This window comes from Phodopus roborovskii, unplaced genomic scaffold (assembly GCF_943737965.1).
Source record: "Phodopus roborovskii unplaced genomic scaffold, PHOROB, whole genome shotgun sequence".
In the NCBI taxonomy this organism is placed as follows: domain Eukaryota; kingdom Metazoa; phylum Chordata; class Mammalia; order Rodentia; family Cricetidae; genus Phodopus; species Phodopus roborovskii.
In genome coordinates this window covers 21,095,538-21,120,963 of record NW_026125059.1, presented here as the reverse complement: position 1 = coordinate 21,120,963, position 25,426 = coordinate 21,095,538, and the positions used below count along the sequence as shown (strand labels likewise).

The window sequence follows — 25,426 nt, the reverse complement described above, 5'->3', positions numbered from 1 at the left end:
AGCCAAGCAGGCTCAGGCAGTCCGGGAACCCCACACCTTCCCACCAGCCACCTCTATTTTCATCTGTGGCCCAGGCAGGAGGAGACCACTCTTGGAATAGGGGCCCCAGGAGTGGTCCTCCACCAGTAAGCACGCACGCCAGGTTCCAAGTGAGACATGGGTTTGGGTCATCAAGGGAAGAGTGATTTAGGATAAGTGAGCTCCAAGGAGAAATGTGTCTAGAGGAACCCAAAACACAACTGGATCCACACACATCCCAGACAGACACATCTAGAGCGAGTGGCAGCCTGAAACCCAGGACCCAGGGCTCCCACAGGGTCAGACCAGACTGCTGCTGAGGGTAAGGGCTGAGAATTCACTCAGGGTGAGGGATGAGAGGACCAACTCCTCAAATACCGGCTCCCCCATGAGGACTCGTCATGGCAACCATGCAGGAAAGTTTACAGAGCTGAGGCTCATGAAGGGAAAACACAGAAAGCAAAGTGCAGAGCCAGGGTAGCAGCCCGGGCGTGCTGGTTCCAGATCCCTTGCTTTCAGTCCTTTTGGCTGAGACAAGGAAGACAGGGGCTATAGCTTCTCCCTCCTTGGACTCCTGCCTCACCTCAGGGCAGCCTGCAACAGCAGCCAAGGTGCTGGCCCCAGGGGCCCCTTCTTCCTGCACCAGAGGGTGTGTATTCACTACAAATGATGTCATCTGTTAGAAGCTAGGGGGTTGGCCATAGTTAGAAGCCTGGCTGCTGGCCAGGCCCTTGCCTTTAACTTTACCAAGCCCTCTTCTGGGGTGTCCCCTGGCTACCGAGGCTACCCAGAGCCTGGGGTCCCTCCCACCTTCTCTACAGGGGATGGTGATGGGCTGACATGTGCCTGAACTCTCATCTCCCCAAGTATCTGCAAGAAAGGGACTGAATTCCCACTGCACAGAATGGAAGACTGAGGCTTCAAGAGGCAATGTGTATAGGAAGAAGTGACAGGGGAGGCTTGGCCTCAGACCTAATTCTAAAGAGGGAGTGTGCCTAGGAGACCTCACAATCTTCCCAGCTTCCTCCCTCATTGGCTCCTGACATAGGAACAGCTTTGTGCCTGGTGTGTTAGGGCCATATGGCCCCAGCCCTGCTACAAACCAACAAAGCTGCCTTCCAGGCAGGACCTGGCGCCTGTGCCCTCCCCATGAGGGCCTCCCCCTCCATAACTGTCACAACCATGACTCAACTCTATTCCCTTGTCTTTCCTCTCTGTCTTTCCCTGACAGGGTCTTACTCTATGCAGTACAGGTTGGCTTTGAACTACTGCTCCAGCCTCCTGAGTGATAGGACTATAAGTATGTACCACCACACCCAGCTCCAGCCCTCCTTTCTAAACCTAACATCCATTTCCAGACCAGAAGCAAGGCTGATCAATCCACAACTATTTAATGACCCCCCCCATCCCGTGCCACCAATGTGCCAGGCTCTATTCCAGAAACTGAGCCCCTAGGCAGCCTCTCAGGCAAACCTGAAGCTGTGATGCTCCTCCTCCTCCTCCAGGAAGCCTGCTTAGCTGCTCCAGTGTGGCTAGACCTCTTCTCACTTCTCTAAGTTCCACCAAGACACGGGTACCCTCTGCCCAGCGCATCAAGGCCTCTATAGTTTGCAGCAGCAGGAGGCAGGGTAAGCCGGAAATTCCAAAGAGATCAGAAGTTACCCTGAGGCAGTGTCCCTTCTGCGGCAGGGTTGTGTTGTCTATTTCCCTTAGCCCCACAGGGCCTGGCTCAGACGCCTGGGGAGCTCTGGCCTAGCTTCTCAGTCATGGAGACCCGCAGACCTCCCCCACTGCCAGCCTTCCCCAGCTAGGCTCCTAGGACCCCAGATCCAGGTGGTTACACACCCCAGTCCTGACTCGACCACCGGTTCCCAGCAGCCTGCTAAGAGGAAGCCTCCCGAGCAGCTGGAAATAGTAAGGCCATACACAGCAGCTCCAGAGGGACACTGACCAAGACTTCCTGTGTTTATGTGTGTAGGTGAAATGTCACAGTCAGTATAAGTGGATGTGCGTGTATGAGCATGCGTGTCCGGGTGCCCTGCTTAGGCAAATACCATGTCTGACATTTGCATGGTCTACCCTTGTGTCCAGCTTACATGTGTGAACCTCTTTGTGGGTATCCACCTGAAATCTTTTGAGCCTCGGGCACCTGTGCAAAGGTCGGTGGCTCTCTGAGGGAAGGGTAGCTGGGGTACCTGGGTGTGCCAGTGTCTGTGTCACCTGGCAAGGATGTCACTGGGTTCCCACAACGCTGGTATGTGTGCAGATAATGTCTGTGTGTATTTGTGTGCACACCTTCACATGTATGCGGACTTCCTATGTGTCTGAGGGTGTCTCTAGGCTGTGTATAGGAGGGTGTGCCCAGAGTCTCCTGCTGGGATGCGTTGTGTTTAGTAGCATGTTGTATGAAGGGTCAGTCTATACCGGTCTGTATACTGTTTGCCATGTGGATCCCTAGTGACTGCCTGGAGGCTGGCCTCTGGTAGCATAAAGCATAAATGAGTCACCAAATGTATACATCAGCCAAGTATGAATAGCTAGCTGCAGGTTTCTGGGCTTGAGCTCTAAATAAACGTACATGTGTTTATGTGTGTCCATCCAGTCCCTTGAAAAGCAGTTACAGCAGCTGCTACTCACACTTTCCACCTCATTTTCTCTCTGCTGGAACTGCTCCCCCAGCCAGAAGCTGCAACTAAAGGCAAGGACCAGGGAGTCCTTCTGACATGGTGACAGACTGGGTCCCTCCTATACCTCCGGTGAATTTTGTAGAACTGCCTGAGGCCTACCACTCAGAAGACTCTGGGATGACATCAGAGGGAGGGAGGAGAGAGAAAGGGCCATGGCTTGGTCAGCGCATTTATTGAGCAATGGACACAAATGCACCCTCACTCACAATCAAGAGGTCCATGACACACTGAACCCGTATTTTACAGAAGTGGTCCCCCTTGAGACACACCTCCACCTGCAGGCTTGGATATCAGCCTTTTGGGGTTTTGTTATTGTGACACAGTCTTAGCCTAAGCTGGCCTTGAACTGAGGACAGCCTTCAACTTCTGGCCCTTCTGCCTCTGCCTCCTGAATGCCAGGTTTCCAGGCATGTGCCAGCATGTCTGGTTTATGTGGCTCTAGGGATGGAACCCAGGGCTTTGTGTATGCTAGGCAAACATCCCCCCAATTGGGCTTACTCATATTTGCTCCCTACAAATCTTAGCTTGGCGCCTGGATCACAGGGTTCTTCTCACCAATCTCCACCCATGACCAGACATGCCAGTGGCAACCAAAAGCTCAAACGCACTGGCCACATGGCCAAAGGAACAGGACCAAGACAGATCAGCAGAATCCTGGAGCCTCCACTTACCCATCTGTATAATGGCAATCGACAGCCAGTGAGGGGTTTCTCTGGGACCTTGTGAGTGGCATCTATCACTCACAGCTGGAACCCGAGTAGGGTACCTTGGCTCCCCACTACCTACCTGTGAAGTAGGAAATGTGTTCATGACTTCCTACCCCCCAGGAGCAGCACCTGATGTATTAACACTCAAGGGCTAAGGAAATCTACCCTCCTGGCTCCTCCCAGTTCCTCCAAGGATGAACACAGACATCCTGTCTGGTCACTGGCTCAGAATCCTAACAATTCTGCACGAGACAAGAGGACTTCACTCACGAGATGTTTTCCTGACTGTTCACTTCTCCCTGATTGCTGAAAACAATCCTTGGAGACTGTTCAGGCATACCCCACCATCTCCATTAGACAGATGAAAACATACAAGCAGCTCAGAGAGCCCGGCCACTTGGCCATGGCCACAAGTAAATGGTAGAATCAGGTCTCAGAGCCAGCTCTTTGAGCTCCAGTACCGAGATACTGCATAGTACATGGGTAACAGTTAGTGGTCAAAGGGACCTTAGGCCACTGGGGCTTTGAAAGTCAAACACAGTTAACCTGGCTAAAGCTGTAATTCTGAAAACCCCAGTGGATAACCCTCAGGCACCTAGACCAGAAGGGACCCCAGGTCCCTTCTGCAGCTCCCCTGTAGCCACCACGCCTATCGCCCCAGTGATCACATCCAACATTTGGGATCACTTACACAATGCTCCCCAAAACCCAATGCCTGTATCCAGGCTCTCTCCGAATAGTTCCAGAGATACCTAAGTTCACCATCTTCCCCAGAGAAGCACTTTCTGTCTTATCACTGGCAGAGGCTGTACCTCCCTCACTTGGGCCCCAGAGCAAGGCTTTGAGAGATGGGGATGTGCAGTCACACAAGGGTCCCTCCTGGTTGACAGGGGTGGGGCCCCGACACCCCTGGCACACACACAAACTGGAAGGTGAACCTGAAGAGAGCCACCCGGAATGCAGGGCATTCCCTTGACTCATTCAGTCAGTCTGCAGGGGATACACTGGGGATTTGGAGTCATTTTCCTTCTTACCCAGTTTCTGCACCTCAGATGTAAAGCATCCCAGAGAGGCAGGAAACCGATGCTCTCTTACTCTCTGCCCTGGCTGCTTGGAGCAGTGTGGGTACTACTCAAATGCACACAGCAAGAGCATGGCTCCTTTCCTCACCCAACACTTTCCCAACCTTCTTTAGCCTAGAATGTTCTACCACAGCCCCTTATTCTGCTGGCTCCATCATCTCTCTGGTCCTGGCCTCCCTGAGTCCCCAGCCTCAACTCCATGTGCTCTTGGCACAGTTAGCCTTCTCACCCTTATCACCAGCCACATTGTGTTTTGTGGCAACTACTGTTTAATTCTGGTCTCTCCAGAGCCTCTCCCAGGTTCACAGTTATACCCCAAAGCTGCACTATGCTGTTAAGCTCTAAGCAAACAGTGAGTGATTGGATGGGTGGACGGATGGACGGACAGACGGACAGACAGGAGGAAGACCCCAGCCTGCTCCCACAGAATCCACAAAAGAATGTAGCAGAAGCACAAGGAAACATGTTCCCTACCCTGAGATCAGCAAGTGATATCAGGATAGAATCTACTGTGCCAAGTATTCTAGCTATGGGCACATTTACTCTTTAAGGACAATCTATGTTAATTGTTTAATTTTTAAGATGAGAAAACTCAGGTCCAAACATGGGAAGTAAAGTGCCCAAGATCACAGTCAAGAAGCTACAGATCCAGCCGTGGTCCAGAGCTTGTGCACAAAGACTCAGCTACTGAATGGATGGCAGAAACTAAGGCTCAACCTGACCGGAAACTGGGTCCTGGTCACTAGGAGAACCTGGGCTCAACCTGCAGCCCTCTGGGACCACTTTCCCATCTGCATACTCGTGGGTGGTTTCAGATGGAGCTCAGGGCTCTGTCTGACCACTTCCTGGGAGCACAGAAAGGGGTCCAGGATGAGGGCGGGAAGAAACCAAACCAAAAGATCTATGAGTTGTCCTCACTCACTGGAGTGAGGCACTCAGGTCCAGGTCTGGAGTAGCTTAGATTGGGAATGCAGGAAGCTGCCAGCACCCTCCCACTCTTCTTACTGACTTCAGAGGACTCCACAGACTGAACCCCCACTGTCAACACTGAGTGAAGCCCTTGTGAAGACTCATACTCCCATGGACTAGAATGGAAGCCTGGCCTGGGGAAGGTTCAGGCTAGAAACAGGTAGCAGATGACCATTTCTCAAATGGACCTGTGTTCTCTAGTGTACAAGAGTTTACTGAGAACATGCGGGACAGAGGACCCAGAGGAAAGCAAGAGCAACACCCCAGCAGGCTACAGAAGAAAAAGCCGTCCTAGCTAGTAGAAGCAGAAGGAGGTTAAGTGCTGCAGGGCAGACATGTCATTAGAATGCTGTGAACCCCATGGCTGCTGGCCAGGCGACACTGTACCCTCTTCCATCAGTGGCAATACAACCCCTGAAGATTCCAGCTTCCCACACCAAGGTCAAGAAGCCAGGGCAGAGCTGTCCCCATAACTGCCACTCTCTCACGGGACAGGCAGCTAGAGCATGGGCTGCACTTCGATGCCCAGGCACAGCCGGTTGTTCTTCCCAGGCAGCTCTCCACATGTACAAAGGGAATACCCCTATCAAAGAGGGCAGCTCCCCTCCTCCCACAGGGAGCACCAGCCATGTCTACCCAAGCCTCTCTGGGGGGGGGGGAGCAGAGGACAATATCCTGGGATTGAGGAAGTGGCCTCTGAACCAGTTCTCCCACGACATCATCCTCTCAGGCTGTGGGACCGTTAGACTGGGCGGAAGTGGACTCCAGCCAAGGGGATGTTCCCAGATGTCATGCTTTCAAACTGGTCCCGCCCCAAAAAGGCAGGCGAGGACAAGCCTGCCGGGGAAGCCCTGGGTGAGGACTTGGGATGCTGTTCTGCTCCCCTTGCCAGCGGATGGCCACGAGTTCCCTGGCAGCCAAACACACCAATGTTGGCCCCAGAAAGGAGAGCCAAGGAAGGCCTGCTGACCTGGGGGCGGGGTCCTGGGCAGCTTAAAGCAGAGGTCAGCGTGGCTGACTACCCCACCCCCACGCACGGAGCATCCTCCAAAGCAGTTTTACCGGGATGGAGGTGCACATCGGGGTCCTTTAGTAGGTGTCTTATCCAAGATTCCCCCACAGAAGGTAGGGCATTCTCTCCCTGCTTGCTTAGCGTTAAAGTGGCCGCCTGTGGCCTCAGGGCCTCAGGGCCACAAGCCCTGGGTCTCTTCAGACAGGATTGCAGGTCCCCCCCACCAACAAACCCTGCCACTCCCCTCACCCCTAGATCCCCACCTTGAGATAGTCGTTCTCCGAGCGCAGCTCTTCCAGCTCCCGCACCAAGCTGCCCGGCCCGCAGTCCAGCATCTCCTCGGTGAGGTCGGAGAAGGCGAGCGAGGCGCTGAGTGGCAGGCGACTGCTGCCCACCGACGATGCGGCCACCGACGGCTCATCTGGGGAGGCGGGAGGCCGCGGAGGCTGCTGCCCCGACGGTGCGGGCTGGGGCGGCTGCCCGGGGCGGGTCCCCGCCGGGCCACCCGCCGCAGACTCGGCGTCGCTGCTCAGCGCCAGCTCCAGGCCCAGCAGGCGCGCCTCCTCCGACGCGCAGTCCGACACCTCGGAGCTGCTGTCGGTGAGGCTGGGCGGCGGCGGCGGCGGGCGCGGCCCGGTACCCGGACGAGGACGGCCCTTAGCTCGGACCCCCGTGCGCACACCGGCCACCCGCGGCCCTGCGCCCCGGGCGCCGGGCGTCACCGTGCGCCCCTTCTTGTCCGGCCTCGCTGAGGACGCAGCGCCACAGGCTGCAGCGGCGCCCGGGCCTGTGCCGCGGCGGCCCTTGGCCAGAGACCAGCCGGCCACGTCCTTGGGTCGGGCTGGCGACGGCGCGCGGTGGCTCTTCTTCCTTTCCGTGGGGGGCGCGGGTGCAGGCGGGGGGCAGGAGCCCCGCGTCGATGATTCTCCCGCTGGCGCCTCCATCGCGGCCTCCCCGACTCTCAGCGAGCGGCGCGCATGGCCCGGGAGCGGCCGGTCTGGGGGTCCCTGCGGCGGGTCCCGGGTGCGCTCCTGCCGCTCAGGCCGCGACTGCGCTCCGGCCTCCTGCGACCGGGGACTGCGCTCGGGCCCTGGCCCGCGCCGCGCGGCCTCTCCTCCACTTGGTGCTCGCAGCGCGCGGCCCGATCTCCTCCAGGCACCACGACTCCGGCTCCGGCTCCGCCCGGTGCCCGCCCCCTCCGCCTCGCCGCGCCCTCGGAGCGAGCCCGAACCCCGGCTGCCGCCTGCTCGGCGATCGCCGCCTCGGACTCCCAGTCCGGCTGAGGCCAGGGCCCCGGCTCCGCCCGGCGCGGCCCGCCCCCCACGCAGCCCCGCCAGTTCCCCGCCCCGCCGCCTCGGCTCGGGGGCGCGCGGCTCGGCGAACAAAAGGCGGACGCGGCGGGAGCAGCGGGGAGGGACGCGGGCGGGGAGCGAGGGAGGGATCCGCGAGGCAACAGCGACCCCCTCGAGGGTCAGGCAGGCCCGGGCAGCCGCGGCCTCGGCTCGCTCCGGCAGCTCCCGGCCACTGGTCGCTCCCCTGCGAGCTGGGGGGTCGCACCCGGCCGTGGAGCCTGGAAGCCTGGCGTCGCCTTGGGGGCCTCGTGGAACGCAGGAGAGGATATTTCCCGGCTGAGGCCCCGCGGACCTCAAAGGGCCGGAGCCAGCATCCATGCACACCCAGCACCGAGCCGCGCGCCCCTTGCGGGTGCTGAGCCTGCGCGAGCTCCGCCCCCTTTAGCTGGGCATGACAAACGACCCCATCCCATAGAACAGTAAACTGAAGCACGACCGGGCACGCGGTCCGCTCTTGGTCAAAGGAGGAACCAGGATGGAGCCACATGCCTTCAGAGCGACTGGACTTCTGCCTCTGCTGCCAGTCTGCTGTCATAGTGACCCCGCGTGCATACTGGATTCTGCACACCTGGTCTCCTGCGATCCCAAGCATAGTCCTGTCTCCCCCACCCAGTTTCAAGGACTTTGTGATTAAACTTCAGGCTGTGCCTCATGGATGGCAGACCATCGGATGCTTGGGGGAGGTGGGGCTCTGAGCCGGATGGAGGCTAGCCCTGAATCCTACTTGGTCACCCCTCAGACCAAGCCCCCAGCCCTAGTGGGTGTGTTTGTTTGTTTTCCTTCTGGGCTGCTCCCGTTAACCAAGTAGTTTCTCCAGGTCCCTTATAGACCTTCCTCACCTTTACCCTCTCCTACAGCTCACAGTGCCTGAACCACAGTAAGTCGACCTCTCGCATGGCCTCTCTCTCTCCTGTGCTCTCCCTATTGCTCTTCATTCGTCCTTGGAATCCAAGTGCCACGTGGAAGGGAAGTTTAGGTCTCCTGGGGTGGCCGTGTGAAGGCAGTCCAGGCAGCAACACTAGTCCCCACTGGCCACCAGACCTGTCAGATGATGAGTGTACAGATGCTCCACCCATGAGGAGTAGAGCAGAAGTGAATTCTCTCATCACCCTGCCCAAAGCTCTGAAGGCACCAGGGTCCCCACCCCCACCCCAGCCGGGGGTAACTGGGATGCACAGCCAAGCTCATACTCCTTGGAAATGGCCTGGCTGGAGTTGTTTGACCCATAGGCTGCCCTATTCCAGGGCCTGCTTCTAATTGGCCGGCTTAAGTACCCAGTGGGTGCTGTAAGAATTGCTGATCAAGGAGGAAGCATTCAGTGATGGCTTTAATGGCAGGTTGTAAGAAATGAAGGGGATGATGACCCCAAAGTTCTCCTATTGACCAATGGGATGGAAACTGAATGGTAGCTAACTCCTGGAAGGCTTCCAAGAGGAGTTATCTTTTTCTAACCAAAGTGAAGGTTGTTTTCTTTCTACAAATCATGAAAGCAATATGCTACCTGCTGAAGGGTGATAGGGAAACCCACTCGGATGGGGTTATCAGGGAACCTCTCTGAGGAGGTGGCCCAAATGCCAAGTTAGCCAAAGAGCTTGGGAAGCGAATCTGGGGCAGACTGAAGAACAAGAGCAAAGTCCCTGGAGGAGGAGAAAGTGTGACAGATGTTCAGGCAGGGGTGGTTAGAATGGCTGGAGCCCCCTGGGAGATAGCTAAGGAAAAGACAGAGTGGAAAGCAGGAACCAGGCGGGACACAGGCAGGGGATTACCTCTGATGCAGTGACAAACATTGGAAAGTGCAAGCAGGGAGTCACACCAAATAATTTATGTCTGGAAGTAGATCCCCATGCTGACAAGAACAGATGCTGGCCAAGCTTAGGAGTTGACCAACAGGACTCTTGGGAGCTAAGGGAGCTCAGATACATCTAAAAGCCGTAGAGGAAGAGCGTGTTCTGCTTGGAAGAACCATCCACTCCTGGCTGGAAGTGGACTCAGAGAAGTGATGTCAAGTTCATCTCCCCATCACCTGCTTTGGAGAACAAATGACCGCACCATTTGCTTTAGCAGGAAGGACAGGCCCGGAGGTGTCAAAGGGTAAGAGAGCCTCAGTTCATCGGGCACAGTGTATTTGAGGCATCTGTGGAGATGTCCAAATAGAGACCTGAAAAGAAGTAGCACAGGCATGCGTGTGTAGCCAGGCCAGCAACAAGGTCTGGAGTATTCAAGAAAATATTCACCTTGAGGTCTGGAGATGTTGCTCAGTTGGTAGCATTCAGCCTAGCTTGCACAAGGCTTGGGGGTCCATCCCCAGCATCACATAAAACCAAACATGGTGGTACATGCCTCTGTAATCCCAGAACTCAGAAGGTGAGGACAAGAGGACCAGAAGTTCAAGTTCATCCTGAGCTATATAATGTGTTTGAGGCCAGCCTAGTCTACAATGACTCTCTCTCTCTCTCCCTCTCTGTCTCTGTCTCTCTCTCTCTCTCTGAGACTCTATCTCAATTTGAAAAAAAGATTCACTTTGAAACTGGGAGAGGGTCTGGGGAGTGTAACACGATGACTTAAAAGACCCAGAGACTGATAATTGGGTTCAAGCTTCAGGCTGAAGTTCAGAAAAGCAAAGCAGCCAGCCACAAGCTCTCACCTCTAGCTCAGGCTGAAAGAGCTGATCCCACGCACGAGCTCTTCACCAAGTCTCAAACTGCTGCCTCAACTCAGTGTGGCTGGAGAATGAGTGCCTGACACTGATTACTGAAGACCTTGCTCCTATCTTTTATACCCCTCTAGTGCTGGGATTAAAGGCATGCGATCCCAGGTGCTGAGATCATCTTTGTGTGAGCTGTTTCTCTTTAGCACTGGATCAATCTTGTGTAGATCATGGTGGCCTTCGACTCACAGAGATCCATCCACCTCTTAATCCTGAGTCCTAGGATTAAAGGTGTGTACCACCACTTCCTAGCTTCTGGCTGCTGGGATTAAAGGTGTATGTCACCACTGCCTGATCTCTGTAGCTTGAGGCTGACTTTGCTTGTCTGAATCTTCAGGCAAGCTTTAATAGATCAAAAATAATATATTACCACAGGGGAGAGGAAAACTGGTCCAGAAGCAGAAAGTTAAGTATTTCTGGTTCAAGAAAATGGTCAGAAGAATGGAAAGAGGATGGAGTGGTCCCTGTGAAAGCCGAGGAGTAGAGCAGGTTGAGAGGAAGCTGCTGGCCTGGGGCCTCACAGTGCAGAGGTGTGAGGACAGAGCTCTAGGAAGGGAACTGAGAGTAGAGATGCAGGCAAAGAGTGGGGAGAAGTGATATGCTCACGAGGGACCATGGGGCCAGCAAGGAAGCAGAGCAAGAGGCTGGTTTTGGAAAAGAGCAGGTCCCACCCTCCCTTAAGAAGGCAGAGGAAGAGGTAAAGGACTGGAAGGTGGGCTGACCAGCAGGAGACATGAGCTGAGGGTGGGGGGAGGGGACAACTTGAGGAGGATAAAGTCTGGATGCAAAAGTGACCACAGAATCTGGAAACTGACTTCCCTGTATGCCTTCGGGAGTGCGTTAGACTGGCTGGCTCCATGCCCACCTGAGGCTCAGAGAATAGCCAGGTAACCCAATGCTCACTCTGTAGACCAAGCTGGCCTCGAACTCACAGAGATCCACCTGCCTCTGCCTCCCCAGTGTTGAGACTAAAGGCGTGTACCGCCAGCACCCCATCTTTCTTCTGTGTTGCTGAAATCATACTGAATTTTAGAGACAGAGGCTGGAGAGATGACTCACACTTGCTGCTCATTCAGAGGACCCAGGTTCAGTTCCCTGCACTCACTTGTGACTCACAGCTATCTGTAACTCTAGTTCCAAGGGATCTGATACTCTCTTCTGACCTACTGGGCTTCAGGCACAAATATGGTGAAAGTACAGACAAGCAGGCAAAACACTCACTCATACATATGAAATAAAATAAATACTACCTCCTACACAAACAAATCTCCAGGCATTACAGTGAATTCTAGGTCAGCCTTGGCTACATAGCAAAACCTCTCTTAAAAAATTAAAGATTAGCCAGGTGGTGGTGGCACAAGCCTTTAATCCCAGCACTGGAGAGGCAGAGGCAGGTGGATCTCTGTGAGTCTGAGGCCAGCCTCATCTACAGAGTGAGCGCCAGGACAGTTCTCCAAAGCTACACAGAGAAACCCTGTCCCAAAGAAGCAAAAAGAAAGAGTGGAAACATAGTTCAATTATAGGGCACTTGCCTGGTGTAAGGCCCTGGGACCAGTTTTCAGCACCATGCATAGCAAAAGTCCTTCCAGGGGGCTGTACAAAGTCTGGTGGAGGAGAAAGGTGAAGAAGGAGGCTGCAAGGAATCCAATGGTGGCATCTCTTAGGGGGCTGTAATCTGGCAAGGGGTGTTCCTGTCAGATCACATGCTGAACCTTCCAGACATGGGGACACCAAACTGGACAGTCAGGTGAACCTCACTGGTCAGAGTGCTTGGTGGTCAGGGGCTGAGTGTGGAAGGAAAGGGGACTGCAAAAGGCAGTGGGTGAGCTGGGTGCTGGCACATCTCTAATCCCAGCACCGGGGAGGCAGAGGCAGGAGGATCTCTGTGAGTTCGAGGCCAGCCTGGTCTACAGAGTGAGTTCCAAGCAAGCCAGGGCTACACAGTGAGAGCCTGTCTCAAAAAATAAAAATAAAAATAAAAAAGAATTGGGGTGAAGAGATGAGGAAGCCAGGCCTGTGACCCTGAGCTGTTTACAGCTCAAATACCCATTGCAACAGCCATGTTTGAGGTGATAACAGGGCCCTTCTCTTTCCTGTTTTTCCTATAATATAAGTCCTTAGGCAGGTCACACTTCCTGGATGGAATGTTGCCCCAGGTCACCTGGCCTTGAGGCCCAAGTCACCTGATGGCCATCAGAACAGTCTTCTAGCTACGTGGAAATGGACTGAACCACCATCATGGCTTAGAGAGCTGATCAGCCCAGTATACTTTTCAGGGGTTCTTTGTCTGGTGGGGTACTCACTTAGAAGCCTCTCCCAAGTCGGAGTCCTGTGATTGAAAAAATATAGCGATTCTCACAATAAGTTACCCCATGGGCAGGGTGCCCACTACGTGCCAGACAGTGTGTAGGCTTCATGTGAGAGGCCTCATCAAATGGACCCCAGGCCAATGAGTAAAGTCCTTATCCCACCCGGGAGGGGCAGTTGGCCAGGGCAGAGTTCAGACCTGGGCTCCCTACAGCTTGGGGTGATCTGTGGAGACCCTGCAACTCAGCTCTTTGTTGTGTTGACTGCATAGCACTGACCAAGAAGACTGGCCTCCACGGCGGGCATCAGGTAACAAGTGGTATTGAAGAGTCATCGGGAAGCAGATTGGGGGCACAAAACCTGGTACCCCCTCTTTTTGCTGATGGTGACAGAGCCAGGGACTTGGGGGATCAACAAGGTCTTGTTAGTGTGTTTGTGGGATTTGAGTTTCTGATGTAGGGTAATCATTGGCACCTTTCCAGATGGAACTGGCCTGGCATGGGGCCAGGGCCTGCCACCTCAGGGCAGGTATAAGAAGCCGGGAGAAAGGCTAGAGCCAGGGCCAGGTAGACACCAGTCACGCGCAGAGGTGGGACCAGGGTCACCGTGTGCAGACATCGGGATAGACAGTTCATTCTGGATGTGGCCTTCTCTTTGAGGGACTGGAAAGACCATTGGTGGATGAGCTGCAGGAGGGTCGCCAGGCATTGAGGTGGTGAGTATCTTGCCCATCTCTCTAGCTTTCCCCTCCCCAGATGCTCCCCTCCTCATTTGACCTCGGAGTGGAGGCCAGGTGGCCTCTTGGTGGAGACTGGACACTGGGTCTCTCTCCAAGAGGCAGGTGCAGTAAATACTGGCATTTAGTCAGCTGCACCAAATGTCCAGGTGCTGTGGGTTACCACACAGACTTGAGCACGGGAGAGGGAGCACAAATGTCCTGACCCTTGGGCATTACCTTCATTTCTCTTATTTTTAAGATCTTATTTTTTATGTGTACAGTTCTCTGCTTGCATGTGTGCTTGCAGGTCAGAGAAGGGCACAGATCTCATTACAGATGGTTGTGAGCCATCATGTGGTTGCTGGGAATTGAACTCAGGGCCTCTGGGTGAGCAGTTGTGCTCTTAACCTCTGAGCCATGTCTCCATCTTATGGGAAAGATGCTAGTGCTTACAGATAAGGAGTGTGCGGTCACTTGCCCAAGGCTGCACGACCGAGTAAGGGGTAAATCTCTGTCTCTTCCAGCTCCCTCTCTCTCCCTCCCTCTCTTCTTCTTCCCCCCTTTCCAGGTCTTTGTGCACACTGAGAGTAAGCTACCCTGAAGGAGAGAGGGGCCCGTGTTGGCTTAAGAGTGGAGGTGTGTGTGTGTGTGTGTGTGTGTGTGTGTGTGTGTGTGTGCAGAGTGTGATTCGCCACTACCACTGAGCAATAACCTATGCTCTTTTTCTCCCCTCCTTCTATTCTTTTCCATTCCTTTGTTTCCTTTCTTTTTCTTCTCCCTCTCCTCCCTCCCTGCTACCCTCCCTCTCTTCCTTTCTCCCTTCTTTCCTTCCCTTTCTCTCTCCCTTTCCCTGTCTCTCTTTATACTAGAGATTGGATCCAGGGCCTCCCGAATGCTAGACAAGCACCTACTGAGATGCACTCTTGGGCAAAACTATGACCTTAAAAGGTCAGTTCTTTTTGTCGGGGCATGCCCCTCAGGCTTTTAATACATACAGCACGCTCTTTGGCCTTGAGAGGGACAAGAATTGCAGGCTGTCAGTCCTGGAAAGCTGCCTGAGATTTCCAGTCTAGTGAGTTAAATGTTATATAGAGGGGCAGTGAGGTGGCTTGGTGGATGGATGTTCTCGCCATGCAAGTCCAATGTCCTGAGTTCAATTCTTGGAACCCACATAAAGGTGAGAGAGTTGACCTCTGATAGTTCCCCTCTAGCCTCCATACATGGGCCTTGGTTGGTTCATGTACACAGACACACATTTTTTTATTTTTATTTTTTGAAACAGGGTCTCATTGTGTAGCCCTGGTTGACCGGAAACTTTATATGAAGACCAGGCTGGCAGTGAACTCACAGAGCTCTCTCTACCTGCCTCTGCCTCCCAAGTGCTGCATTAAATGCGTGCACTGCCACACATTTAATTATTGTGGTTTACAATAATCTTTTAATATTGCATCCTGGGAAATTGAGGCCTGGGGTGCAAATGACTTCATTTTTAGTTCTTCATGAAGCAGGGGTCCTGGATCCCTAGCCTGGACCTTAGGTATCCTACAGAAGAGTCAATGTGTCTAGGCAACACTGCTAGAGAAGAAACTGAAGTGGACAGCCGGAATTTACTGTACACGGCTAACGTGGTAGATGATAAGTGCCCCCTCCCCAAGGCTTTGAATGTCAAGTGGCTCACACACCCACCCAGTGACCACTTGGCCTGGGGATCACAGGTGAGAGGGAGCAAAGGGCAGCTGGGTAGGCACGGAGCCAGTGGGGAGTGCCCGGGCACCTCCTTATTGCTGGCTTTGCTTTGCAGCACTTCCTGCGGCAGGGCCAAGGACTGTCCCCCTTCCTGGGCTGTGACAGGAGAATGAAAGGCCGAAGATGGCGTTATACTCAGCTGGTAAGGACTCGGCACAGGCTGTGAGTTCACTTGGGAGGGTCACGGGCTAGGGTGGAGGGGTGTGTATGTATGTACGTGTGTGTCTTATTTACCCCTCTCAAGTCTAGCAATGGCTGGTCCTGAGACATGCCCCCCACATACAAAGAGGATAGACTACTGTTGCTGTCCCTTTTGGGGGGAGTATTGCATAGTGAGAATCCCTCCAGGTCTGTCCCTGAGCAATGGAGGAGGTAAGGCATTGGGAGGAGGTATTGGGCATGGGCATTTCTTCACAGATGGGTGTCTCCTTCTATGATGAGCCTTATGTTATTGTGTACAGGTCTGTTCACATGTGTGAACACACTCACTCAAACACACCACGGTAGAGTTTGGAAGCTCAGTTAAGTGCGTGAGAATGACTACACTAGCATCTGTGCCCACTGGTACCCACACTTATGCCTATAACCCCAGCTCACCCTCAAAACAGACTGACAGTCAACCTACCAATCTGCCCTGTACACTGCTCTCACCAACCTGCCCCCACACACCTCTATTTCAAGCAACATGCAACTCTCCAGGGAGCTAGGTGTGACTGCACTCGTCTCCTGGCTGACTGAAATAAGCTTGGAGCTCTCCTGTATGATGGAGAAATCAGTGGTACCTTCTCAGGACACAGGGAGAATTCAAAGACCATTCAGAGCAGGCTCATCACATAACATGGTTCTGTGACCATGCCAACATCAGCCATTCTTGTGATCAGTATTGGTTTTAATGTATTTATTTATTATGTATACAGTGCAGACCAGAAGAGGGCACCAGATCCCATTATAGATGGTTTGTGAGCTACCATGTGGTTGCTGGGAATTGAACTCTGGAAGAGCAGTCAGTGCTCTTAACCTCTAAGCCATCTCTCAGTATTGTTCACTACAGCAGAACTAGACTCCTACCTGCCCTTCTGCCCTCTTCCAGGCTTATAGCTTGGAGCCTGGTGCTTAAGCTGGGGCTAGAGCAAACTGGCAACAGGTGACGGTGCCCATCTGAGCGGCACTGTGTGGGCCTTTGCCCACCCCCTTCCTTTGCTAGCAGTAGCCAGCCACCCGGGAGGACACAGATTCAAGGTAGGGACAGTCTTGTTCGAGGTGGGGGCTTCCTAGTTCCACTGGGCTGGACTGGGCTTGCAGGGGCCTGAGCAGGGGCCAAGGTGGCCCTAGCTTTTGAGCTCAGGATATGGTGATAGCTCGTGCCCCTGTGTCCTTCAATCTACCAAGCTTTTTTGTATCTTCACAGCCCACCCAGGTGGAGGACACCCTGTCTGGGGAGGAGGGAGAGGAAGAAGAGGAGGAAGAGGAAGAGGCAGTCACAGCCCCAGCCCCTCAGGACCCTGTGGAGCCTCAGCTGACAGAAGCCAGCCAGGTCCTGGGTACCTCAGAGATTAGGCAGGTTCGGGCACATTCTATGTAGTAGGACTTCAGCCCTGAACCTCTTCCCTATACCAGACATACCTGGGGTGCTGGGGTCAGAGCTGCAATGTCTCCGGCTCAGTGCCATCTTGAATCAATCATGCTTTCTCCCTGGGCTTTCTTGTCATCCCTAGGCACACTAGTGCCACCCTTCTCACTGGGTAGAGCTGGGGAATGCAGAAAGGGTGACATAGATCCTGGGGGCTAAAGCCAGAGCTGGGGTGAGGCAGACGCATAAAGGAGTACCAGGAGGAAGGGATTAGCTTCTCATGTATCCTGTAAGGAGCAGTGACCAAGGCGAGTTCCCAGAGATCTGCCCTGGGTTGGAATCCTGGCTCTGCCCTCTATTCTTCATCTCTCTGAACCTTGGTTTTCTCATCTGTAAAATGGAAACAAAAACTAGCTCCAAAGGCTATAGCCAATGGGCACGAAGCCTGTGGACAGAGTAAAAAGCTGAGTGGTGGGAGGAGGGAAGATGGAGGCAATCCCTTCACTCAGCTCTAGCTCTGCCTCCAGCTCAGCCTCCACCTACCTGCCAGAGTCGCTGGCCACCCCTGGAGTCTGCTCTTCTGCACATCTAGGGACGGCTTCAGTCTGCGGAGACTATACCGGCAGATGGAGGGTCACAGTGGGCCAGTACTGCTGCTGTTGAAAGACCAGGATGGGCAGGTGAGTTGGGCCAGGGAGCAGGGTCTCCCAACCAGACCAGTGGATACTTCCCAGGGCAGAGTGAGATGCAAGAAAGCAGAGATGACAGATTACATCATCTGTAAGGTATACTGATGGTGGCACTGAGACCTGTCTGACTTGGAGCCAGGCCCTCATTTGCTCACTCTTGTATCTGAAGCCACTTCTGCGTGCCAGGGTAGGTGATATGGAGAAGAATGGAATCAAGTCAGAAATGATCCAGCATGTTTGGAGTTAATGGTCTGTCTCTTTTGTGTATATGTGGTGGTAGGGCATTGAGCAGCTAACCACTGAGGCCATGCAAAACTGCATCCTTATGTTTGCAAACACAAGACCATGGATGTGTTGATTTATTCTGGGACAGGGTCTCACTCACTAAAGTACAAACTGGCCCAGAACCCTATATGTAGCCTATGCTGACCTTAAAACTCCAGATCATCCTGCCTCAGTCTTCCCAGTACTAAGTACAAGCAGATGTCACCACCTCTGGCTCTTACAAAAGTCAAGCAGGCAATCTATATCGAAATGATGGATGCTTATTTTGCAAATATTCCCCAGCTGGTAGGGAAGAATGGATTAGAGAAAGTCAGAGAAGACAGACAAGGCTAAATGTCACAAGAAAAACTTTTGACAGTTCTACTTGAAGTCCACGTGATCACCAACAATAGAGTTTCTGGAAGGTTCTCCATGCAGAAAGTGGGAGGGACTGAGAGCTGGTTTCAAATGCTCCTCTACAGAAGAAACATACCAGAGTTGGAAGAGATGTCAAGGGTCCCCCACATAGACAGGAATCTTTCTGAGAAGACTTCGTGCTTGAGAGCCAAGAAACTTAATCCTGTTCAGATGGAGCCCCTTCATGGCAGAGCACTGTGTATTATGAAAAGTTTTCTCCAAGCATTAGGCTTAAATCCTGCACCCCACGCAGCACTGTGATGATCCACACCCCAACCCCAGAAGCTATCCCACAGAAGGAAAATGGCTATGTCCATCAGACAAATAGCAGGCAGATGAGAAGCAAGATGCAGAACCATGCTATCAAACTTGTTTTCTCTTTAAAGCAGGATGCAAGATTCTTGAGATGATCTGGGCCAACTGAATACACAATGACACAAATAGATAATACCAGGATTTATTGTTAGTTCTCTTAGGTGTGATACCAGCTCTGGGGGTTATATAAGAGTAAGCCCCTTTCTTGGGAGCTGGTGTATTAAGGACTATGGGGTCATAGTAGTTAAGTGGGTCTGAGAGAAGATGGAGAAGAAGCTAGTATGGGAACTATAGCAAACTCCTTGTTGGGTCTTAGAAAGAATCTGTATTTGTTTTGAACTTTAAGAAGTCATTTTTTTGATGGTACTGGGATTGCCTATGCACATGCCAGGCAGGCACTCTCCCAACTGAGCTACACCCCCAGCCCTGCGCTCTTCTATACATTTGAAGTTGGTGCAGAAAGTTGAGAGGGAACAGTTTGTGTGTGGGATGTCACTGTGTAGGAAAGTCTGTGCACTGCATTGGACAGGTACCAGGAGGAAGTGACAGAAGTCCTCTGGGGGAGGAAGAAGGGGGATTTGACTATGGCTTATTTTGTTTACTTTCCACTTGCGTATGATTGCCAGCTCTCCTAGAAGCAGTACTTATATGAAGTAACCATATTTGGGGGCTGAGGTGATAGTTTCTGTCAGTAAAGTATTTGCCAGGCAAGCATGAAGACCTGAGTTCAATTCTCAGCAGCCATGTGAAAAAAAGGTGTGTGTGGAAGGATATGCCTATAACCCCAGCACTGGGAGGCAGACACAGGAGGAGCCTGGAGCTTGCTGGCCAGACAGTCTCACTGGTCAGTTCCAGGCTCAGTGAGAGCCTATCTCACAAAATAACATGGAAGGCAATAGAGGAAGATAGTCCATATTGGCCTCTGGCTTCTGTATGCATGGAAACGTGTGTGTGTGTGTGTGTGTGTGTGTGTGTGTGTGTGTGTGTAGTGTACACACACACACACACACATGAATATATTCACATTCATACGACACAAACACACTGTATGTTTAAGAAAAGGTAAGCTGGACATGGCCATGCCTGTAAAGGTTCTCATGGAGTTAAGTCCTGGGTTAGCCTTGGTTACCCAGCAGGACCCTGAAAAGGGAAAGAGATGATAGACAGACAGACAGACACCAACACCCACACGGAGAGAGAGGAAAGAGAGAGTCAGGACAATTCAGGGAAGGCAGCTAGCAAGGCTTCTTCCTGTGGAGTGTGGGAAAGAGGGCAGGCTGGTGGCCTTGGAAACACCCTATCCCAGCTTTGCTCCCGGCTCCCTGGGAGTCCTGGAGGCTGAGTGCATCTCCAAGCCTGGTGAAGGCAGCTGGTGGACTCATCGATCCTTTCTTGCACTTTCCTCTGCTTTCCAGATGTTTGGAGCCTTCTCCTCCTCAGCTTTCCGACTCAGCAAAGGCTTCTATGGTACTGGAGAGACATTCCTCTTCTCCTTCTCCCCACAGCTAAAGGTGAGCTTCCCACCTTCTGTCACAGAGGAGAGCCATGACAGCTCACAGCTCTGGGGATCCTAATGGCTCCCAGCTTCCGTCCCCATGCTGGCCTGCCTCCTGTCTCCTTCTCCACAGGGCAATGGTGGGCACAGAAGTGCCCTCTGCTGCCCATCAAGCCCTCCAGAAAGCATGAGCTGACTGAGCGAGGAGGCACACTGCTCTGCACAGGGTGAAAAGACAAGATGAGTTCGAGTGCAGGTAGACCTGAGGTGTGGGAGGAGGAGGAAGCATCCAGCGACTTCTGAGGTACATACATGCAGGCTGGAGGAGAGGAGTCACATAGTCCCTGTGTGTGAGAAGGACAGCCCCAGAGAGAATGCCAGTCCGGTAGTGGTGAGAAGAGGCCATCTCTGCTCTGACCTTTCCTCAGAAGAATAAGGCTCTCCCTTGGCCAGGCTTGTACCAGAGCAGCCAGTGTTCTCAGACCCAGCTCTTGGCAGGCCCCATTCACAGGAAACAATGGGAAAGGGGTAGGATGGAGTGAAAATACCAAATGAACCACAGAGCCTAGAGTGGGCTGGAGGCCAGCGAAGCCAGAGGGAATGAAGGGTGAACAAAGGTAGAGCCACAGAGGAGGGGTCTCCTTGAGGTCAAATACTTGGAGGAGTGACAGCAGCTGAACAATGTGTGGGACAACAGGAAGGAGTGGGTAGATGGAGAGGGACATTTGAAATGAACTGGAGGGGCTCCTCGCACTCCTTGCTAAGGACACGTGCCTGATGTGACCACAAAGACAGTGGCTGGAGACTGCTAATGAGGAGGAAAGGGGCTGAGGAGACACTGGGAAAGAATCGGGAGAGCGATTCAGTGCTCATATTGTGAGTGAGTGACAGGCACAGGGAACTGGAACCTCAGGGCACAAGCTGCTGAAGAGCTGAGGCTTCTGAAGGCAGGAGACAGAGAGTCCCAAACACCTTATGTATAAACATTTTTGATCTTTGGGCTTACTGAAGCTTCCAAGTGCTGTGCGGCAGGCAGAGAACATTCAACTTTTACCAGCAATAGACACGAACTCATAGGTTCACATTTACTACCCCACAAAATGGCACATTCAGTCATTAAAAAAACTGTCACAGATGGCTGGGTGGTGGATGGCAGTGCACACCTTTAATCCCAGCACTCAGGAGGCAGAGGCAGGTGGATCTCTGTGAGTTCAAGGACAGCCTAGTCTACACAGTGAGTTCCAGGACAGCAAAGGATACATGGAGAAATACTGTCTCAGGAGGAAAAAACTCCATGTGTATGCTGTTATTGCCCCATCTTACAGATGAGGGAACAGAGGCACAGAGAGGTTGGGTAACATGCCTAACGCAGTCAGTGGTGAAGGGAGATGTGGAACCCAGCCCCAGAGTCTGAATTCAGGCAGGGGGAAGAGAGTAGGTGTGGGTGTGGGTGGGTGCACATGTAGGAAACACAAATGTAGGAACCAGAAAGGTGGACAGGGTCAGTGTGTGAGGAACATGTATTTGTTTAGTGTGTCTTTGAGAACTATTTATTCATGCTTTGTTTGATGGATGGAGAAAAAGTTGTGGATGCCTTTTGTTTGCTATTAGGCCTCCCCTTCGATGTACAGACACCCCCAAATACACTGCCACACGGTCATCTAGTCTGCCAACAAGACTGTCACAGGGGTGTGGACAGCCTTACTAATGACAAAAATACCCACCCGATCTGTTGTACAGCCTCTATCAGCTGTAAGCCACCTTCCCTTCTTGGGAGAGAGGCAAAGGGGTCAGTTATGCAGGATCACCAAGACTGTGGGCTGATCATCCATACCTTCCTTCCTACAGCTGTCACTAAAACCCCAAAGCTCTAGGATATTCTTCTTGTACCACAGTTCCTGTTGGAGCCCCTTGATAGTTCCTATCATCGGAGCGGGGGATTTGGTTATCTTTGATGACCACCCTTGCTTCCTCTGTGGATCTTCTCATGCTATCCACATCTGATGGCTCTTTCCCACATCTTTCTAATATTGGTTATGTATTTTTCCCATCACTTTGCCTCAGCGATGCTGGCCTAAGCTGGAAGGCAAATATACAGGCCCACCCCTGCCTTGGAGCCTTTGCATGGGCTATTCTACTCAGTACGCCCTTCCACAGAATCATCAGGACTGCCTTACTGTGGCCATTGCCGGGACTGAGTACTTTATTTTAAATGACCATTCCCTGAAAACTTTATCGCTTCTCTGCATGTCACTTCTCTTGATAGCATTTCTAACATGCCATTTCTCTTATTTCTGTATGGTCTCCTCCTGAAGTGTTGTATGAGGCAAAGGTTTGGTCATTATGTCTACTAGTCTACCCAGTGCCTAACTGTGCCTGGTGTGTAAGTGCTAAAAACAAAATTATTACAGGAAGAACTTTGTCTTGGTTTCTTCTGTAGCAATGTTTATCTTGCTCTTTTAAGTTGGAAGGGCATGTCCTTGGAGAAAGCAGAGAAGTGCGATAGTGTTGGCGATCTCATCTGTCTTCATGTGGTCAGTTGTTCACTTTATCTTACCCCTTCTTAGCATGGTCCTTTATCTTTCTATTCCTCAGGGTGTGTGTGTGTGTGTGTGTGTGTGTGTGTGTGTGTGTGTGTGTTGCTCTTAGCATTTGTGGCACCTAATTAGAGGAAACATCATATTTTACTTTTGTGGCCCTTTAATTACCTAATTTGGCTCTCGAATATTCACTCTTTTATTTCATCTGTCTAGCAGGGCACCTGGGCAGTTCTCCTGGAATTTAGATTGTAGTGGAGTAGATAGAGGCAAGGCATTGCTATAGGAATGGGGCTGTCTCGGGGGTGGGGGTAGATGCTTAGGAAAATCAAACAGGGGCTGTCTGTAATGACACTCAGGCTGTAGGGTAAGAAGCGACTCTTGAGGACGGGGTGATGGGGAGCTGTGGCAGAGGAGTCTGAGGATAGGAAGGCCCTGAACAGAAAGGTCAGTGTGGCTCAGATGCAGTCTGTAAGAGTTAGAGATGGTGTCAAATAAAAGGATGGCTGCAGGTACACTCTGGCTAGAGCGTTGGATTCTGTCTCCTTCACAGTGGGGAGCGTCAGAGGGCTTTAGAAGACTTACAGTGTGATTTAGGGTTGGGATGGGCCATTCAGGTAACTATGGAGAGGGCTGTGGGCAGTATACGGAGGGAGACAAGAAAAGCAGGAGGCTATGCCCAAGATGGTAGGAGAGAGAAGTCATAGTACGTCGTAGTGAGTCTTACTGGCCTGCACGTCGTGGGATGGTTGGCTGGGAGGCAATTCCATCCCAACTCCAGGCCTGGTCTTTTTTCTCTTTCCATGTTTGAAAGCAGGAAGTCTCAGAGGTTTTGTTTTACTGCTAGCATGAAGGTGCTGATAGGATGTAGGGAATTCAAGGCAGAGGGCGTAGGGGTGGATTTCAAGGAAAATCTTCCAGTCCCTGCACAACACTGCCACCATGTGGCTTGGAGTCAGACTGCAAGGACAACTCCCAAAAGTAACCCAGCCTTTCTTTTTACCAGGTCTTTAAGTGGACAGGAAGTAACTCTTTCTTCGTGAAAGGAGACCTGGACTCACTGATGATGGGCAGCGAAAGGTGTGTCTCTGTCCCCCCATGTCCTAAGGGTACTGCAGGTAGAAGGGACAGGCTGAGTCCCCAGAGGACCACACTCAACCAAACCTCCTCTAAGTCAAGTGAGGAGAGTGGACCAACTGGCTAGTGTCATCTTAGTCTGACCTCCACACTGAAGCACATTAAGTTGTACCTGAACTAAAGCATTCCTAAATCAGCACAGCTCCAAGGAGACAGCAGGGCACAGGGCACACCAGCCACTCCATGCTTCCAGGCTAGGTTTTCTGTCAAACATGAGGATCCGAATGTCCCCAAACAGGGTTGAGGTGATGGCTGCACCACTGTCTACATAGTTATTAAAGCCAATGGATTGTTTAAAAAATGCTCCGGATGTCATAGAACACCATGAGAGGAGACTCTAACCCTGGATAAACTGGTGTAAGAATGAGAACTATGATGGAGATACAATGGTAATGTGGCTAAGGCCATGATGGGGTCAGACCCACAGTACTACCACATGCTACAACTGTGCCAAGACTTCCTTTTCTGGTGTGTGTCTCTGTGTGTGTGTGTGTGTTGGGGGGGCTGAAGTTGACATTGGATGTGTTCCACAGCCCATCTTCACCATATCTTTGGAGATCTCTCACTGACTAGCTGGACTGGCTGGCCAGAAAGCTCTGTAGCCTACCTGTTTTTGCTTTCTCTGTGCTGGGGTTGCAGATGGAAAGTGGATAAGTGACCCTGCCTTTTTTTTTTTAACTTTATCTTATGTGTGTGAAGGTATCAGGTCCTCTGGAACTGGAGTTACAGACAGCTGTGAGCTGCCATGTGGGTGCTGGGAATTGAACCCAGGGCCTCTGGGAGAACAGCCAGTGCTCTTAACCACTGAGCCATTTCTCCAGCCCCTGCCTGGCTTTTTATGTTGGTGCCGAGGGCAGGTCCTCATGCTTGCGTAGCAGACACTGTACCAACTGAGCCATCTCTACTGCCCATTTCATCTTCTCTTTAGTGGCCGGTTCGGGCTGTGGTTGGATGGAGACTTGTACCACGGGGGAAGCTACCCCTGTGCTACCTTCAATAATGAAGTGCTGGCCCGGAAAGAACAATTTTGTATCGAGGAGCTGGAGGCCTGGGTTCTGAGCTGACACCTCACACAACCAGAGATGCTTGGGTCACTTTTGGATGCTGCCCAGGCCTTCCTCACACAGGGCGGCCATTCTGCCTGACTCAGGATGGTGACAAACCCTCATGTGGAGGGTGGCTTGAAAACACAGGACAGGGTCAGGGTCAGCAACTGTTCTCCAGCAGAGCTAACTGTGAAGGTGTGAAAGACATTCTTACTGAAGAAGCATGACATTTGTCTTGTAGGATTTGACAATTCCCAGAGAACTCAGAAGACCGAGAAACAAAACAAACAAACAAAACCTGAAATAAAAAACAAACCAAAAAACCCATACAAACATTAATAACATAACATTTCTATCCTTCCAAACAAGTCGGGTGTGTATACAAGCACACACGTGCACACGCACACACTTCTATTTTATATGTTTTAGAGATTACTTTTACTTGAAGAATGCTGTCAACCACAGAAGCCTGGGCTCAGCTACTAGAAACTAATAAAGAGTAGAAGCATCATTTCACTCCTTGCCTTGCTGTCTCTTCTAGAAGCCAACGAGTGGAGTTGGGTGCTCACACATCTGTTACTTGATTTCACCAGAAAGACAGAAAAGCTACATATCAACAACATGTATATTTGGGCAAAGACGCCGAACCTT

At 52.3% G+C, this 25,426-nt stretch overlaps 2 protein-coding genes across 3 annotated transcripts in view; one reads left to right on the top strand and one right to left on the bottom strand.

Moving 5' to 3' along the window:
- Soga1 (suppressor of glucose, autophagy associated 1) overlaps positions 1-8,171 on the bottom strand; it is a 66,546-nt gene extending 58,375 nt beyond the window's left edge. For both annotated transcript variants that reach the window (XM_051187674.1, XM_051187684.1), the window contains exon 1: positions 6,739-8,171. In XM_051187674.1, the coding sequence (XP_051043631.1) occupies positions 6,739-8,145 (1,407 nt within the window). In that variant the 5' untranslated portion in view covers positions 8,146-8,171. The remainder of the gene's footprint in view (positions 1-6,738) is intronic.
- Positions 8,172-15,115: 6,944 nt separating this feature from the next.
- On the top strand, positions 15,116-25,058 carry Tldc2 (TBC/LysM-associated domain containing 2). Its single transcript, XM_051188414.1, has 7 exons — positions 15,116-15,274; positions 15,361-15,447; positions 16,714-16,866; positions 17,403-17,555; positions 19,976-20,071; positions 23,599-23,672; positions 24,658-25,058. The coding sequence occupies exons 1-7, from the start codon at positions 15,116-15,118 to the stop codon at positions 24,791-24,793; spliced, it is 858 nt and encodes a 285-aa protein (XP_051044371.1). The 3' UTR covers positions 24,794-25,058.
- Positions 25,059-25,426: the final 368 nt, after the last annotated feature.

Excerpts from the sequence above, each read along its gene's own strand:
- Tldc2 (XM_051188414.1), top strand. The coding sequence starts at position 15,116 with ATGTGTCTAGGCAACACTGCTAGAGAAGAAACTGAAGTGGACAGCCGG. Across the intron at positions 15,275-15,360 it reads ACTTGGCCTGGGGATCACAG|CACTTCCTGCGGCAGGGCCA; the intron begins GTGAGAGGGAGC and ends TTTGCTTTGCAG. Across the intron at positions 23,673-24,657 it reads CTGATGATGGGCAGCGAAAG|TGGCCGGTTCGGGCTGTGGT; the intron begins GTGTGTCTCTGT and ends TCTTCTCTTTAG.